This window comes from Chironomus tepperi, unplaced genomic scaffold (assembly GCF_022539635.2).
Source record: "Chironomus tepperi strain 1889 unplaced genomic scaffold, CSIRO-AGI_Ctep_v1 contig_359, whole genome shotgun sequence".
Lineage (NCBI taxonomy): Eukaryota > Metazoa > Arthropoda > Insecta > Diptera > Chironomidae > Chironomus > Chironomus tepperi.
In genome coordinates, this window is record NW_027226481.1 from 3,842,854 (window position 1) to 3,861,309 (window position 18,456).

Genomic DNA, 18,456 nt, shown 5'->3' on the forward strand with positions numbered 1-18,456 from the left:
TGGTAGCCATATGGACGTCATTTGGTCATGGACATGGAGGCGGCTTCCATTTGATGTTACTAAAAGAGTTCTAGTGGAGTCTTTAGAGCTCCGTGGTGGAGACCTCTTCATTTGTGTCGCTCGGGTAGTAAATCATCAATATTTATGATCTAATTGCATTCATCAGAGAGAAAGTACAACAGATCATCGATCGCAGTGTCAATTTTGCCAGCCCTACTTTACATTCCATTCTGATGCAAATTGATAAGCAGTTCTATTAAATTTTACATTTTTTGGCAGGAATCTATTAATTTTGAGTTCTTCTAACTCTCATTTAATACACTCAGAACAGCTCAATGAGTTCAGAGTTCTGACCTATTTACATGTGCAACCTATGAGAATATGTATACATTATCAGTAATCCCATAGCTATGATTATCAGTTTAAAACTAGTTCTCATCAAGTCAACATGTCAAATATTGTCTATACGCTGCTCATTTTGAGTATTTTTATTTTAAATATTAATGCAGCCGTCTGGTTTAATCCTAATGCGAAGAAAACAGGTTAAAAAAATTCAAAACAAGCTAAAAAGAATTAATTAATGTTTAATTTGCAATTCCATTCTAATTTTAAGTCTGTGATGATAATGGAAAGTGCGAAGATTTTTGTGAAGTCGACAGCCGATTGATTAAGCCGGGTGAATCATACAAAACTAAATTCTGTTCAGAAATCTTTTGCTATAGCGATTTCTCAGCTCGCGGTGTTACTTGCGGCATTGCAGTTATTGATGGATGTAAAATGGATCCCGACTATAATTTAGAATATCCTGATTGCTGTTATAAAATTTGCAATGAAAAAATTGAATAAAATAATTAGAATAATTTACAGAATTTTGATACTTAATAGCTGTTTTTGATACAGAAAGGTCTTAAAAAGAATCTGTCATGGTTCCATAGTTAAGATCCAATAATGGTATAGAAGCATAATCTCAATATTAATCATCTTTAATTTAAATCTGTTAAAGAGTTGTTATTAAAAGACCTGAAGAAGTTCCACTAAATAAGGTCTTTAAATCAGATTTGTAGATGGTAATAGAGCTTGTGGCAGATGGAAGAACTCCTGGAATGAAGCTGTCGATAGAATATCATTGCATAGTACAGATCACAGTTGATCTGTACAGCCAGCGAAGTAAGTAAGAAGCTAAGATTTATTGTTAGTTGCACCCTGAAGACACTTACTTGCTTACTTACTTCGCTGACCGTTCAAATCACGATTTATCCATAGCTTCCCATAGATTTTGGTATAATAATCACCCGAAATGCACACGACGTAGAAAAGACGGGCTCTAGGTTGGTGTTACCTTTCCGTGGGACCAGATTCGATGGTCAGATTCTTGTAGGATCCTGGTCTGTAGTTAAGGTCCTCATTTGTCTCAAAAGGACTTCATTTGCAACGTCCTTAAAATACGTTTTAATAATAAATTTGTGAAGAACTTAAAAGACCTCACCTAGCCATCCCGATACATCGGTCATTGGCAGTAGCTCAAGTGTCAAGAACGACCTTGCTCAATATTATGTATCTGTTGAGAAGATGTTCTTTTATTCATTATTATCTGTGCATTTTATTTTCACATTTTTTAAAAATCTGGACACGGTCAACAGCATTTTGTTCTCTATTTTAAGTAATTATTATTATTATTATTATTTTTAAATTTTCTTTTCTATTTAAAGCAGAGCTAATACCTAAAAGTCGTTAATTATCGATATAATTTTCATTATAGCAGTCATAACTTAGCTTTCGTCAAGTAAAAATGTTTAATCCAAAAATTGCTTTTTTGTTCCTGATTTTCAACATTTTTGTTGTTAATATCACTGTAGCTCAATGGACCGAACTTAATCAAAGAAAAACAGGTAAAGTCTTATCATAATTACTATTGTATTTATATCAGAGTTGTCAAATAGATGCCTAGCTATATCTTGGTAGCTTTTGACTTTGTCTAGGCACTGCCTAAAATAAGTGCGCCTATGCAAACCTAGCGTAGCAAATCGATAGGTGAAAACTCTGATTTTATATTTATTATGGTCCGTATTAAAATTTAAAGACCTCAACCATGATATATAAATGTGTTCATTTAAAAATTCAATAGTTTTTAACGGTCAAAAATTTGAATTTTTTAGTTAACACTAACACTACGAAAGAAAATTGCTAAAATTTGTAAAAATGAGATCTGCAAAATTATCTACTTTCAGACGAATTTTTCTAGTACAGAGCTTTTTGTAAATGCTTTATTATATGCTAATCTAGCTAACTAAATCTAAAAAATAATGTATCTCTTTGTATTTGTTTGAAAATTTTTGATTGCAATTTTACAATATTTTACAAATTTTATTGTTTACATTAGTATGCAAAACTCGAGTCGAGTATGGTCTAGTGTACTCTGTATGAACACATCTATATATAGTTACTTTATGTCCAATTTATTTACATATTTAAAGGAAAAAGCCGTCTGAAAAGTACTTAAACTGTTTCAAACGGCGAAAGTCTCATAATTTTAGAATAATTATGATTTTTTTTATCATTTCTATTCCAGTCTGTAAATCCGGAATCTGTAAGGATTATTGTGTTTATAGAGGTAGACTGATTGAACCCGGTGAATCGTTAAGTACCAACAAATGTGAAGAGATAACTTGTTATTCTGACTTTTCAATTCGAGGTGTATCTTGTGATATTGTAGTTATGGATGAATGTAAAATGGAACACGACTATACTTTACCATATCCTGCCTGTTGTAATAAGATCTGTAATGGTAGATATCAGTAATAAAAGATAACTTTTGAAATTTGCAATGTGTCTGTATTTTTGGTTTTTCCAACTTCAATACCTGTTTCTTATATTTACAACCTTGTGTTAAAAAAGTATAAAATGAAATTAGTTCCAGAATTCGTTTCAGTTTTCCTTCAAACATTCGCAGAATAAAACCACTGTCTCTTAAACTATGACGAAATTCGTTTATTTTTATTTGTTTTTGATTGCTTTGTGCATCTTTGAGTCAAATGCTGCAGCTTGGTTTAACAAGGATACGAAAATTGTTACAAGTAAGTGATTCTATGTGATTTTTGAGCAGAATTGAAGGTATTGGCGTTATATGATTGAAGGTAAGGTCTCTGTAGTCGATAGACTAACCGATATGTGTGAACTTGGGTTTGAATCCCATTAGCTGATCTCTTTATTTGTCACATTAGACACACTAAGCAATGATTAATAAATGTGCTAATCAAGGGATCGGCATCTGGTGGGAATTGATCACACGTCATCAATTGGAAGTGGATTATAGATTCCTAGTCAGTTGTCGGTCATAAAATCATTATTACTTCACATGACTCGACATCCCCAGATACCATTCTAACCTTCACGACATCTCCACAACCAATTTTTTTTACAGAATGCAAAGGAAACAATTGCCAAAAGTACTGTGACATCAACAACAAGCTCATCCTAGTCGGAACAACTCTAAAGACTGATCAGTGTGAGGAAATCAAATGTGATGTTGATCATTCCAGCTCTTATTACTCATGTGGCGTTGCAATTGATAAAAATGGATGTAGATTAACACCAGATTATTCTCTGAAATACCCAGAATGCTGTAATAACATGAAATGTGTAACTTAATGGAAATAAAATTTAAAATGCTAATTAAAAACAGTAAATCTTGTGCTTCGTTTACTATTGGTCAATTGTCTGTGCAAATAGTTACTGTTAGTTATTGTAGTAATGACTCATCAATTAACACGTTTATTTTGGAGTTACTTTTGGTTTTTTGGGGAATTCTCAGTTACAACCTGATTTAAAAAATGGAAAGTCTGAGAATTCCGAGAATTTCATTGTTACTAATTAAGCATAAGTTCGTTGATCTGAAGTGTAATAAGTGAACAATTCCTTAGTGTTTTTGTCGTTCCAGTTGAGGATATCATATACTATCAGCCAAAGAAAGAGGTTAGGCATATCTATTAGGATTCAATAAACCCATCTTTGGTGATACACTTTATGTCTTATTCTCTCTTCAAACATTATAAACTAACAGATGTGTGCAAGTTATTTAAATGAACGGTTTATGAGACTTGGATGTCGAAGAGCTTGTTCACCTCAGCAACTGTCTCATCTGCCAAGAATGATGACGTAGTTCCATGTTGTTTAAATTTTTTTGTGTCATATCACACCTTGGTTTCAGAGTTGCAAAACAGGCACCTGTGACAGGCAAAAACCATACAAATTCTTGATAATTTGTAAGGTTTTGGAAGAAAACCATACATATTATCAAGAATTAGTTCGGTTTTTGTCTGTCACAGGTACCTGTTTTCCAACTAAGATAGTTACAAGGCATGACATACAGTTCTACAAAATTCTGAGGTTTGGACAACAGTGATGATCAAACTAAAGTCGTATGCTTAGAAATATTGATGGTGAAATTATCATGAAAATCAAGTATTTCTTATAAAATATCCTGTTTTATTCTGTCTATAGACGTATTCTGCCTAATAAGCTCTTTCTAATTCACAATCTCCTCGTTACACAAAGTTCACTTCCTTAAAAAATTTCATTAAATTCAATATTTTTACAAAAAAAAATTTCCCAGTGAAATACTCAGTAACGTAAATAAATAAATCTATATACAAAGCTGTATCATCAACAAATAACAAAATTTTGTGCTACTCAAACACGATTCTATTATCAAATAAATATACTACTGAGAATAAATTCATGCTCACACATACAATTGATGATAATGAATAATGAGCGAGATGAGAAGAGAGGATTCATTGAGGAATTGAATTAGTTGATGTAAATTGATTTAGTTTATCTTATAAGACATATCCGAAAATGCATATATGTGAAATTTTACAGTAAAATAAATTGAATTTTTTTGTCAAGAAAATTTTTGTTGAAAATGTCGTGTGAAAGTCATTTGGAATATTTTAGAGAATCCTATGTGAATCAGGAGGAGTGGGCTGTGAAATGTATGGATGAATATTTGTAGAGTCTTTCACTTTGGGTGCAACAGAATTTATACAAACAGTATTGTCTGTCTGTCCGTTTGTTTGAATGTTTATTACTTAAATACTCGTTCTGTTTAGCATTTATCGGTCCAGATTTTTAGCTTCACAAGTGTGTGCCATGCTTAAGAAATAATTGCCAAGAAATCTGTCTGATCAGTAGCTTAATAAGCTTAAAATTGTTAAAAAACTTTTTGAGGTGTGCTACGTAAAAATACGTACGTAAAATTACGTAACGTAATAGATTGTGACAAAGCCTCATTTGTGAATGACTTCTTAGTGAAAAGTGTGATTTTATTTCCAAAATATATTTCCAGTGCTTGATTCGTGGACGAAATTCTCATCAAAACCGTTGATTTCAACTCTCTTAAATTTCGGTCCATTCACAGACTGCATAAACTTTCATCGAAATTTAAATTCAACAGATATAAATGGACAGCATTGTCTCATATCATACTCATCTATATTATATCATAATTTTGATGATACATCGATTGAATACGAAATGGATTCGATTATTGAGAAAGAAACATTTGTGCTCAAAAATGGAATTTGTTTACCATCCTCATGCTCGATGAGTGAAATTGAAAATTTCTTGAGAAATCATCTCAAAGAGACAGATATTATTGTACTGAATACGTATTGTCAGACAAAGGAAATGCTCTCTATAAATCTGCTAGACATTTTTGTTCTGTGAGAAGTTATTGAATTATGATGGAAATTTCATTTTATTTTTTCATGTTTATTTACATTTTAGATTCATATTGATTGCTCTTGTACTAATCACATCCATTTGTACGTACTTGGATTTGAAGTACAGAGGTAAAATTTGGTTGTTTTTGAGCTTTTTTGGGAGACAATTTCTTTTTAAATTTGTAACGGATTTTTAAAATTTGAATTTTTTTTACATCTCTTTTGAGTAGTTTTCGCATCTTTTTTTGTATCAATTCCAATTTTTACCTTAAAATGCAATAGTCCATTAACTATAGACTTTTCAGGAAAGAAACTCAACAACAAATTCCTCAAAGCATTTTCTGCTCATCAAAATTACAAATACCTTTCAAAATATGTCAGCAATGAACAATCTATTGAATGCGTAAATGGACTGAAAGTTTTATCAGCGATTTGGATAATAATTGGTCATCGTATGGACATGATTGTTGAGAATTCGAATGTAATTCGAGAATTTATGTCATCAGAGGAAAAATTTATTTTGAGAATTTCTGAAATGTTCACCTCTGTTGTGGACATATTTTTCCTCATATCTGGTATGTTGGTTACTATGAAATGCTTGAGGCTGTTTAAAGAGTAAGTTTTGGTTTGATTTTGTGCAATTTGTGGATTTTTAAAATTTAGAATTTTCCAAAACCTCACAAATGTTTAGATATAACTAACTGTTGTATGGTTTTGATATTTAAAATTCAAAAATACGTTAATTTTTATTTCCAATTTCAGAAACAATTTCTCATTCATCAAGCACTGTGCATCCCGTTTTCTAAGATTCGTACCAGCACTTGCCATTATCATCGCATTTTTCATGAGTACATGGCCAAAAATCCTTGCAAACGGCCCACAAACATTTGAATTTAAGGATGAACTTGAAGACTGTAGGAGGAATTGGATGAGAAGTTTACTGCTTGTGGGAAATATTAATGGCAATTTTGTGAGTTTCTTAATTTGTTACATTTATGTTATCATCGCATTTATCTTCATGTCTTTTCAGTGTCTTAGACATACATGGTACACATCAACTGACTTTCAACTTTTCATCATATCTCCTGCAATTGTTTATGGGTTATTCAAATTTAAGAGGAAGTTTTTAAAGATTATTGCTTTTATTATCGTCGTGGGACAAATTAACATTTTTGTTCATAAGCTCAGGTAACGAGATGCTTCTGGTTTTAAATTATTCAAGATTTAATGGTCTTCTTGTAGGGATAATCATGAGGAATTTTATTATGAAGCTTATTATCGATTTATGCCGTGGTTTATTGGAATCATGCTTGGATATGTATTGGAAAATACTCAAAGTGCAAAAGGGATTGAACAGGTAAATGGATCAGAAATATTTGAGACATTACACTTGATAACGGTAGTTAAAAATTTGAATTTTCCAAATTTCAATTTGCACTTTACAAAACCGATTCAATTTTTGAATTTTACAAAACCGTTAAAAGCTTCGATATTGCAAAAAATTCTCATTTGTGCTTGATACTATGCAATTCAGTCCTAACGATAGCCCGTAAACATTTTCTAATCTCTTTCCCAGAACTTAGGACCGCTCGGATGGACGATTTCCATTATTTCGTTAACTTTAATAGAATTCATTCGATATCATGAAAAGTCTAAATTTTTTGAGGCACTTTATGAGGCAACACATCGAATCATTTGGTCTGCTGCCTTTGCATGGATTATTTACGCCTGTCATCATATAAAATCTAGCAGCTTTTTAATGAATTTTTTATCGCATCGCATTTGGAATTCTCTTGCTAAAATGTGTTTGAGCATTTATCTTGGTAAGCTTAATTGTTTCACGAGATAGAACATAAATCTAATATTTTAATACCGTCCTACAGTGCATTATCTTGTTGTGATGCTATCATTTGTCAACATGAAAAATCCATATCAATTTGACATTTTATGGTTATTGAAAATTTTATTGCTGGATGTTATTATGTCCTTAATATTTTCATTCATATTTTATATGCTCGTGGAGGCGCCAATGTGCATGATTATTAAGAATTTTGAGAAAAAGAATTATTATACCTTATTGCAAAACCGTTAAATACGTTGAAACACGCGATTAGGAGAGTGACCGTTATAGAAATTTTTGAAATTTTGTTCTGATTAATCCACGGTTCTTTAAGTAAATCATTGAATTATAATTTATTCATTAATATGCCATTCTAACCGTTAAGTATTGACAAAATCTATGTTAATTAATAGTTTTAAATCATTCCGTATCAAAATAACTTTAATAAACATATTAATTCTTAAGAAATCACTCATTAACTGTATTTTTCCCACGGATCATAAATATTGCGGGGCACACAACTTCCGTTTGTTGTTGTTGTATCGTACGATCACAACATTATTTACTAAATTGTGTAAAAGTACTGTAATTAAGTGTAAAATAATGTCGGAAATAGATGATTTAATTAAAGAGTGGGATGATCTATCAAATGAATATAAAAGTCTTGAGGTGATAATTGAAAAATCATTAAAAAATTGATGAGTTATAAAAAAAAAAATCTTTTTACGTCCACAAAAAATTTCTAGAATGTGAATAAAAGTTACTTAGAGCTGCTAGATGGACTCGAGGAAATGCAATCAAAATGCACAAAGGATATATCACATCAACGGTATCGAATGATACAAATTGCAAAATCATTAAAGTAAGAAAATGATTAAAAATTCTTTGATAATGGCAAAATTGGATGAAATTTTAATGACTATTGATCAACACATGAGTGTTTCAACTATTAAAGCCACATTCTGTGTAATATATGCGAATATTAAATCATTTATGACCTGTTATAAAATCTCAGCTGGATGTTAAAAAAAAAGTGAAATTTGAACAAATTAATTTCCTTATCTTGATTCTTGTCAAATCTCACCGCTGATTAGTTTGTTGCTGTTATCAATTTCTTTTGACTAGAAATATCTAATTTTACATTTTTATAGTATTAAATGATAAACTTTGTAATGCAAGGTGATTACAGATAGCAAACATTTCTAGTAATTTCCATATATCTTTCATGTGATTTATGATTAAATGTAATGATTTTAAATGAGCGCACGTGAATGATGCAAGACCAATTACTAGTTAATGTGAATTTGCATAACATGAATGGGATTACTTGCTATTGTTTAAGTGCTTAAAGCGCTTTTTTGGAATCTTTATTGAATTTTTAACGGTTTTGTAGAATTTGAATTTCAACCGATTTTGTAAATTTCAAACTTTCAACGGTTTTGTAAATTTTAAAGAGCCATAAATTTTGAATTTTCTACAATTTTGAAATTACCACGGTTTTTTTAAGAAATGGACATTGTGCAATGCAAGTAACTCACTTGCTTATTTCTTAGTTAATCCATTAATCTTATTAATTCATTCCCGTTTAATTTAATTTAATTCAGAAATAGCCAAGCGTTAAAGCAATCAACTAGTGATGACGTCACAAAGCTTCAAGAACTTGAGAAAGACATGCTCAAACGAAAGGCACAGCTATTTGAAATTGAACAAAGTTTACCACAAAAAAATAGTTTATACTTAAAGGTAATTAAATTGTATCACAAAAAAACACATTTTGTGGACTTTGAAATAATCGATTTAATTCATCCGTAACAGATTATTCTTGGCAATGTGAACGTGTCAATTCTCAATCGTGCTGAAAAAGTACGTTATAAAGATGATTATGAAAAATTTAAATTCATACTCAATATTATTGGATTAACTATGGCCGTACTCAATTTATTGATAAATTTTCGTGCACTTGAATTAGCATTTATGTTTCTACTCGTCTGGTACTATTGTACATTAACAATTCGTGAATCAATATTGAAAGTTAATGGATCGAGAATTAAAGGTTGGTGGCGTATGCATCATTTTATATCAACTGTATGTGCTGGTGTATTACTTATTTGGCCACAAGGCGAAGTATGGCAGCTATTCCGAACGCAATTCATGTACTTTAATGTCTATATCAGTAAGTTATACTAAGATTTAACAGTTAAATCCACAATTTTAAATTAATCCACATTTATACACTTAATCCGAACAGGCTTCATACAGTATCTCCAGTTTGCATACCAAAAAGGAGTTTTATATAGACTAAAAGCACTTGGTGAGCGACACGACATGGACATAACAATTGAAGGCTTCCATTCATGGATGTGGAAAGGATTGACTTTTCTATTGCCGTTCCTTATTGGCGGATATGTCTATCAAGCATACAACAGCTACACGCTATATAATTTATCGAAGCATCCAGATGCTCCATGGCAAGTTTCCGTACTCAGCATTCTATTCCTGTTCTTGTTTATTGGCAATACATGGACAACAATCATGATTATACCACAAAAATTGCATGGTCAAATTAAAGAGAGATATCGACTTAAGAGTATGTCGTGGGCGATGAGAATTCGACAGCAAATTAAGGTGAGAAATTTGATTAAAAATTAACGGTTTTTTTAATTTTAAATTGATTTTTTTTCTATTAAATTTGATTTTTACAAAACCGTTAAATATTCAAATTTTATTAAATCATTTAATTTTCCTCCAATTAGGGTGAAAAAGCTGAGAAAATTCGAATGAGTGAATCGCATGATGATAATTACATGGAAGCTGAAACAGCAAAAACGAAATAAGACAATTATTCTTTAAAAATACATTAAAAATTTCCTTAAAATGAGTGAAAATATGGTATATGAAGTAGTTTGATGGATATTATATGTGTATGGATTGTAAATCATTATATTTAATGATGGATGGGATATGATTGATAAATAGATAAAATTTAATTTACTTTGTTAACTCAACTGTGTTTTAATTCAATATTTTACAGCTATACAAAAACTTCTAAATCAATAAACTTAAGGCTAAACTAACATGAATAAGCATAAGACGTCTATAAACCACTAAAGTCATAACTCAATTTATTCTCCCTTTCTAAATCAATTTTCTAGCACCAAAACAAGCTATTCCTTTCCCCCAAACTTTTTGTCTCACTTCAGGCTCATCCGTTTCACTCCTTTTGTATAAAAACATATTTTTCCATCGCATCTTGTCATCATAAATTTGTAAGAAAATATGCTTTACGTCACATCTTGCCGCTCTTTGAATTTCTCCCAAAGGATTCCTTCATCCTTTCTTGTTATGCTGTAAGGCCGAAAAAAGAAGAAAAAATTTAATTTTGGAAAAATTTCCTTCCTTATTTGTTTACTTGGATGTTTTTGTGAACGATTTTTAGAACAGTCTATAGTTGCTGTTGGTATTTTGTGATTAAATTGTCAGACTGGTATGCAGACTGTCAACAAAATCAATTCGAAGGTTAAACCAGATTAAACTAATCTTCAGATTTTAATTAAATCCTAGGATTAAAAATTGGATTAAATAAATCTAATCGGTATCAAATCATCCAGAAATGCGCTAGACATCTCGAAAACTCATCAAATCACTTACTCTTCCATATCATACAGCCGAAATAGGAATGAATTGTCAGTATTCTTTGTATGAAGACTTCCTTCCAGCGAAAATATTTCTGTGATTGCTGTTTTCGTTTTGATTCGAATAATATAAATTGTATGCATCATTCAATCTGTCAAGAGGAAAATGTTCCGAAAATTGTGAATTATATCCCGATGTACTTGGTTCAAAATCAAATTGTCTCGTATGTCTGTCTGTTGGTGCTGGATTATCAGATAAATGCTTGGCAAGTGATGGAAGTGGAAAAACAGGCAACGGAATCGATCGTGAAGATGAAAAATTAAATTCTTCCTTAACATTTGGAGGTGAATCAAGCCGTGGTTTTTTGGATAACGGTTCAGTGGAATTTCTATTGACTTGCTGAACATCTCGATAATTGTCAATAATTTCCTACAAATAAGTAATATTATTAAAACACAAGAAGCATTAACTGAATGTCATTTACCTTCTTAATTTTCGGTTCACTGACCGGCTCAACATCAGAATCCTCACTATAATCCATATTATCCTTCATTACCATGCAATACGGAATTCTACAGTGATGATTATAACAAAATCGAGCATGTCTGCATATCAAAGCTAACAATTCCTTACAGACTACGCAATTAGCATGATGCTTTGCCTTACACTCTCTCAAATGATCCAACAAGCTAAAAAGTCAGAGAAATGTTAAATTTTATAATTTAATTGAAATTTTTGAACTATTCACCATTTCATATTGCTGCATTTGAAAAAATCACACTCTGGGTTGCAGCAATAAATTGAATGTTCCAAAACATTCAGACCGTGTGCAATTGATGCTTCTATAGCTGACATTCTGCTTTAATTAATAATTTTTCGAGGAAAACTTGATTGGTTGTTAAAAATACTGTTGAAAGGTTTTGGAAATTCAAACGGTTTTTAGATTTTTGAAAATTCTAATCGGTTCTCAAGCGGTCAGGAAATATTTTGAAAAATGTTCGTTAAAATATCCTGCAATCTATTGCTAACTCAAATTACAAAACCCAATTTCATCGTAAATCACAGTAATAATGCTGAAAATAGAAATTTTCCTATTATAGCTATAGATATAAAATAAAAATAAAATGCAATTTAATCTCAATTCATATCCGAACATCCAATGAATTAAAAATTTACACAAAAAAGGCCAAAGGCCCACATTAAATTATATCTCATATTATTTGAAAATTTTCTCTTTATTCCAAGAAGAAAATTATTAAATGGATATTAAAGAAAAAATAAGAAAAATGTCTATGATGATAAAGGAAGATACAATTTAATAAAAAAATTACATTTTATGCCTTCCGGCTTGGAATGTAATAAAAAAAGCCGAAAAAATGCAATTTCTGTATCTTTCGAACAAGTACGGAGAAAAGGCAATTGATGAGATTTTTTCATCACCATCATCGTTGTACTTTTGACCAGAACTTTCTCTTCAGGAAATTGTTTCCTTCTACACGAATTCCGCTTGTCGATGAAGAATATGAAAGGACGAATGTTAGTAAGACAGTCATGCTGGTGAAACTTATGGAAGCAGGCGCTTTACTACTTAGATTCCTTGAAAAAAATTTAACGGATTTTGTAAAATTTGAAATTTATCAGCTTCGAATTTGTACGGTTTCTAAAAATTTGAATTTAAAATTTCCGTTAAAATTAAAGTTTGATTTTTATTTTGAAATTAAGATTTATAATTCATCCCCATCCCAAAGTGAATCCTCACCTGCTACATTATAGCTAAAGGAAATGACAATTTTCTTCCCTCAGCATCTGCTTTCTGTATCTAAAAAAAACACAATCATGACGATGCCGATATATTTTTTTTGCTTACATCCAGCATTTCTATATCCAACAATAGAACCTTGCTTACTGATACGTTCATTGATCCATGCAATTTCCTCTCAATTTATCAAATGCCAGAAAAAAAATTTCTTTTTAAACAATTTTTACACGTGATTTACACTAAATAGCGGCACATACTTATATTGCTGACTAACGTTTCAGAGTGGAGAGAATATAAGGGAATAAGATTTACATTTTGACAGGCATTTGAGATCACATCAATTATTTACGCATTATTATTTCCCTTATTCCACCTTCCTTCATCTGCTTTCTTACGACTTTTTTTTTTGGAATAAGTTGCAGACATTTTTTTTTTCTGTCGTATTCTCTCGGATTTAGCTTGATTTTGTGGATGGATATTAGATGTTTTGATAACAGTTTATTCAATAAACTGAGCTGAAAATGATTTTTGGCTGAATAAAGCTGTTTTGTACTGAATTTAACTGAATTCAGCAATTTGGTGTCAAAATTTGCCTGAATTCAGCAATTTTTTGCTAAAGAATGACTGAATTCAGCAATATGAAGCTAAAGTTTTGCTGAATTCAGCTAAATTTTGCACTACAAAGCTGAATCAGTTAATGTTTAGCACTGCAAAGCTGAATTTAGCAACTGTGTGTAAAAATTCTCAAATTACATTTCTGTAAATACTAAACTTGAGCTTTTGTATCCTAAGTTCAGATATTAAAGAGAAAACCAGCAAATATGGCTGAATTCAGCTAGTCTGAACTCTACAAAAGCGCTTCAAACCTCCTCTCTATCAAGTCTTCCAATCTAATTCGTTAAGAATACGAATGAAAAATATTTTCCTTATTTCTCTTAGCAAATCCATGTAGGATTATGACAAAAATGTCCCTTTTCAATCTTGACAAATGGAAAAGTAATGTGATGAATGAATTCCATCTAAAAGACATTACATAAAGTTGACAATATAAAGAATTTCAAGAGCATTGTTGTGAACTTATGTATATCTCAAAAAAGGAGAATAAACAAATGGTTGGATGAAAAAGAAGACAGTAAAAATGGAATTTAAGGTGAAACTGATGACATCCTACATATCTCATTACTTTAATTTGTATTATCTTACTGTTTCATAAACCTACAGAGACAAGCTCTTAAGACGGAAATTCAATATCAAGTGTAGGAGTTTGATATCAAAAGAGTTGTCTTGAGTGTTAAATGATCCGAGAAGTTCAGCATTTTGGCTTGGACACCGCTATGTAGCCTTATTAACGGGAAGACACAGAGTTGTCCTGACTTCAACGTGACGGGTGATTCTTCGTCGAAATATGTTCCTCGCCGCATTGTGCTGCTCGGATATGGCTCTTTAAAGAAATAACATTGAACATGCATGTTATCAACACAGTCTTAAATTTAGGAAAACACGATTGCCTGAAAGGTTGCATTTTAAAAATGGTAAATAATTGCTTGAATTGGCATGTCAAGTAAGTGTAAAGCTTTAAGGTCAAATTATCCGTTTGCTTTCCCATTAAAATTAAGTTACTTACTTAACTGATCAATTGTGCTTTATATCTCCTTCTGATGACGAACTGAAGATAGATATAGCTTGTCAATTGCCAATACCAAGAGGATTGATGTTTCTAAATGCTGGATTTTGTGTCTTGGTCTAATACAGTTGTGGGCAACCTGTATGCCGCTTCACAAAAGTCTGTCGCCAAATATACTTGAAAAGACCATGAACTGTTTGTCATGAACGGTTTCGGTCGAAAATTGCCACAAAGATGTGCCGCGGAAAAAAGAAGTTTACTTACTCGTCCAACACAACTATAGCTATTCAATGAGCATTGCATTCGGGCTATGCTATGGATTAGTGGTTCCCTCTTTAACCTTAGAATTCGCAAAGATTCGAATGCTAAAAATTGAATATCCTTCTAATATTGCCACCAAAAGTCAGCAAACAATTCCAAAATATTAAATCCATATCATATCTCACCAATCAGATATTTCATCATAAAGAGCAAGCAACTATGAACGAAAAAATTGGAAACAAATACAGGAAACTTTTAAATTATAAAGTTTTAAAAACTAATTAATTAAAAATAGATGAAATTAAATTCATTAAAACTTCTCATACATAAAAAATTATAAATTAAGTTGATGAGAAAGTTTTTATAGCTTTACATGAATAATTTTATTTTATTTTTTTATAGCACACGATATGCTACTAAATATACATGCATGCTCTACATACTATACCTGTTGGTTAGTGTAGAAAAAAGGAGCATTTTGATGAGATGAGGATAAAAAAATTCATTTTGATGTAGTTAAAGAAAATGAAAATTTCTCTCTATGGTCAGTTGTTCTTTAATATGTATATGTTGCTATTAGCTACGTGATTTTGATTAAATTCATTTTTTCATATTACGTACTGGACGGTCATGATATAAATTAATGTAAACATCAGGTTAATATCATAAAATATAAACAATTTTTATAATTAAATGCCTTAGAGTATTTTGCATTTAAATGATTAAAGTGTGGCTTGATTTGTGGCTTTGAATCGTGGTATGGGATTAATAAAAGCAGCAAAAAGCTAATGTGAGTGAAAATAATATTTAACGGTTTTTTAATTTTTGAATTTTTCAATTCAGATTGCAGAGATCAAAGCCAATTTTCAATCGGTTTATTTGGATTGAATTTGCTAATAACCGATTGAAATTTATATGAAAAGTTATACTTCACAAGTGTCAGCAGTAACCAGAACAAACTCAAATCGACTTATAATTTTTGATCAAATTAACTTTAATTTAAAGGATTTTCGATTAAAATAAGAAGTCCAACCTTTAATTCAAAGCAAATTTGTATACATATCTCACAAATTCCCTCCCAAAACTCCTCAAAACAGCAAAGCAATGCAAAATTTAACAATAATCTAATTTAGAGACACAATTCCCAATCCCATTAAGTCAATTGAAATGATTTATTTACAGATGATGAATTTAATAGTTTCATGAAGCTGAAAATCTCAACTAATAACAGTCACTTGCCAAAAAAAGAAGTCATTCTCCATCCCAGACAATTTAACTTCCTTTAGTCTGACTCATAAGAGAAAATGGAAAATTGAAGATTTTCCAAAAATAAGGAACATTTACATTGGCAAGAAAATGAAATAATTTTCCATTATTCGTACATAAATTGCATGATAATATGAAGAAGATGCAGAATATTATTTTCTATAACTGTATGTACAATGATTAAGTTAATAAATCAAGACATTAAATTTTCACACTTCTGTGAATCAAAATCGAGTTTTATATGAATATAAATTCCTTTATGTGCAACAAAAGGATGGAAAATTCTTAAATTTCAACATAAAATTACTTTAGTAGGGTTCAATGTACCATACATTTAACGAGTCTTCTTTATTTTGCACATGTACGCACATTTTTATACACTTTTTATCAATTTTTCTTCTTTTTCTTAGTTGGTTGGCGAGGGTAGCGGATATGTGTATTGTTTGTGATGATAAAAGAGCATCATCGTGCATGTGATATGAACCATTCATATATAAAAATAATTTCGAGGGGTTCAAAACAAAGAATTTTTCATCTTATTTCATAGATTTTTGTTTTTTGAATGAATTTTGAGTTCAAATTTCAATATTTGAATTAAGACGCATTTTTATTGATTTTTAAAATGTTTCACTATCAACAGAAAGTCAAAATAAGGATGTTTAGAAAGGCAGAATCAATTAGGAGTGTGAATTTAAATTTGAAATGAATTTTTACTAAAAATTTGAATTTTAACGACTTTTTATTTTTTGAATTTTCGCATCCTTTTTCTGTTCAGTCAAATTTGAATTTGCTCTATTCAAATTTTGCGCTTTCTCGTTTGAATCTTTGCATCACTTTTTCGCATCTCAAATGTTTTTGAAAAATTTCTTAACGGTAATCTAAAATTCAAAGTTCTTCATTAAAATGTGTTTTGCATCATTTGTAGCTTCTGGAACAATCTTTTAAATGCTCTTAAAAATTCACTCCATTCAGCCAAACCAACAACATAATCAAACATTTTTCTTCAAATCGCAGTTCAAAAGACTCAAATTGGAAACTGAAAGCGAAAGGAACAGAAAATTGAAGAAGAAAAAGTATAAAAACAATAAAAAATTGCCACAAATCAGTGCAACGAGGGAGGAAAAGAGAGGAATTTACTCGGAACCATGAAAAATATGAATATGAATATGTTACATTATTGTCTGTACGAGTTCGCATAAAAAATGAAGAAATGAAAATCCTTTTTATGTTAAAGTAACGAAATGTTTTGATTTATGTTTTAATTTTGGATGTATGGCAAAGGTGGAATGTTTCGAGTACATAAAAATTGAATATTTCAGCATAAAAGTCATGCAGCGAAAGGAAAATTTATTAAATTTTTGAATTTTATGATTTTTTAAATGTTATACTTCACAAGAGCCAGCAGAAAAAATTTTCATGCAAATTTTTATCGGTTTTAAGCTATCCGGAGCTACATAACTAGCCTACAATACAACTTCATAAACCTATAATTAATACTCCTCTCAATTCCACCAATTCATTGATTTTAAATTTAATTTATTAATAATGAAATTAATTCCTTTATATTAAACATAAATCAAATTAAATTATGAACAAATTATCCAATCAATTTCAATATTCACCATCCCGCTTTTACTATATAATTTAATATTATTAAATATGATCCCAGCAATGCTTATCATCAACATAATCTGCAAGAAATATTGCTAGTAGCGGCAAATCGAGTAGAAATAAATAATAAATAAGCGAATGAAGAATTTTTATCTGCCCAACATTACTATATTTATTGAAATGTTTCCATAAATTCCACAACAGCTGCTCTTCTTCTTATTCCTCTTAAAGTTATTGAGGACTTTTTTTTTAGATTTTTTTGAAAATTTAAGTTCAGTTTGTTGTTGGCTGGGTAATTGATTTTCATTAGGATGTATTTACGGTGATGAAGCCTATGACCTGGCTGTAATTATGTCTAATAGAACCGTTAACCTCAAAATTCAATCAATTTTATTTAACCTCAAAATTTAAAAAATAACGGTTTTCAAAAATTCAAACTCAACTAAAATTGAAAAACTGCAAATTAAACAATTCAAATTTCAAAAGATCGTTAAATGAAATTAAATTTTCTCAGCAAATGCGCTTCCATCACTTAAAATTTCAAACTTGCCTTTGAAGATATTTCATATAAATTCATATAGCATGCATACATATACTTTATTATTGCTAGAAAAGGCAGCATAATAATTCATAAGGATTCTTCATTTCATTGCTCCAAGAACAAGGAGATTGTTATGTTGAGGAATTGCGTGCTGAATTTACTTGCATGACATGGAAAATCTCTGCCATTTTTATTATC

General features: G+C 30.5%; 2 protein-coding genes and 1 long non-coding RNA gene across 3 annotated transcripts; all 3 read left to right on the forward strand.

The window, feature by feature from the left end:
- Positions 1 to 2,925: 2,925 nt before the first annotated feature.
- Positions 2,926 to 3,678, forward strand: LOC139094960 (uncharacterized). The gene is made up of 2 exons (XR_011544817.1): positions 2,926 to 3,074; positions 3,422 to 3,678. It is a non-coding gene; the product is annotated as an uncharacterized lncRNA (long non-coding RNA).
- Positions 3,679 to 4,857: 1,179 nt separating this feature from the next.
- On the forward strand, positions 4,858 to 7,342 carry LOC139095079 (nose resistant to fluoxetine protein 6-like). The gene is made up of 8 exons (XM_070646326.1): positions 4,858 to 4,994; positions 5,348 to 5,723; positions 5,788 to 5,852; positions 6,029 to 6,338; positions 6,486 to 6,693; positions 6,754 to 6,911; positions 6,966 to 7,080; positions 7,307 to 7,342. The coding sequence occupies exons 1-8, from the start codon at positions 4,925 to 4,927 to the stop codon at positions 7,340 to 7,342; spliced, it is 1,338 nt and encodes a 445-aa protein (XP_070502427.1). The 5' UTR covers positions 4,858 to 4,924.
- A 743-nt stretch (positions 7,343 to 8,085) lies between these two features.
- On the forward strand, positions 8,086 to 10,563 carry LOC139094924 (transmembrane protein 120 homolog). The gene is made up of 6 exons (XM_070646161.1): positions 8,086 to 8,232; positions 8,310 to 8,425; positions 9,168 to 9,306; positions 9,379 to 9,736; positions 9,812 to 10,188; positions 10,317 to 10,563. Exons 1-6 carry the CDS (start codon positions 8,167 to 8,169, stop codon positions 10,395 to 10,397), a joined length of 1,137 nt encoding a protein of 378 aa, XP_070502262.1. The 5' UTR covers positions 8,086 to 8,166; the 3' UTR covers positions 10,398 to 10,563.
- Positions 10,564 to 18,456: the final 7,893 nt, after the last annotated feature.

Coding starts and splice junctions, on each gene's coding strand:
- LOC139095079 (XM_070646326.1), top strand. CDS start 4,925: ATGTCGTGTGAAAGTCATTTGGAATATTTTAGAGAATCCTATGTGAAT. Junction 4,995..5,347: donor GGAGGAGTGGGCTGTGAAAT/GTATGGATGAAT, acceptor ATATATTTCCAG/TGCTTGATTCGTGGACGAAA. Junction 6,912..6,965: donor ATTTTTGTTCATAAGCTCAG/GTAACGAGATGC, acceptor GTCTTCTTGTAG/GGATAATCATGAGGAATTTT.
- LOC139094924 (XM_070646161.1), top strand. CDS start 8,167: ATGTCGGAAATAGATGATTTAATTAAAGAGTGGGATGATCTATCAAAT. Junction 8,233..8,309: donor ATGAATATAAAAGTCTTGAG/GTGATAATTGAA, acceptor AAAAATTTCTAG/AATGTGAATAAAAGTTACTT. Junction 9,307..9,378: donor AAAATAGTTTATACTTAAAG/GTAATTAAATTG, acceptor CATCCGTAACAG/ATTATTCTTGGCAATGTGAA.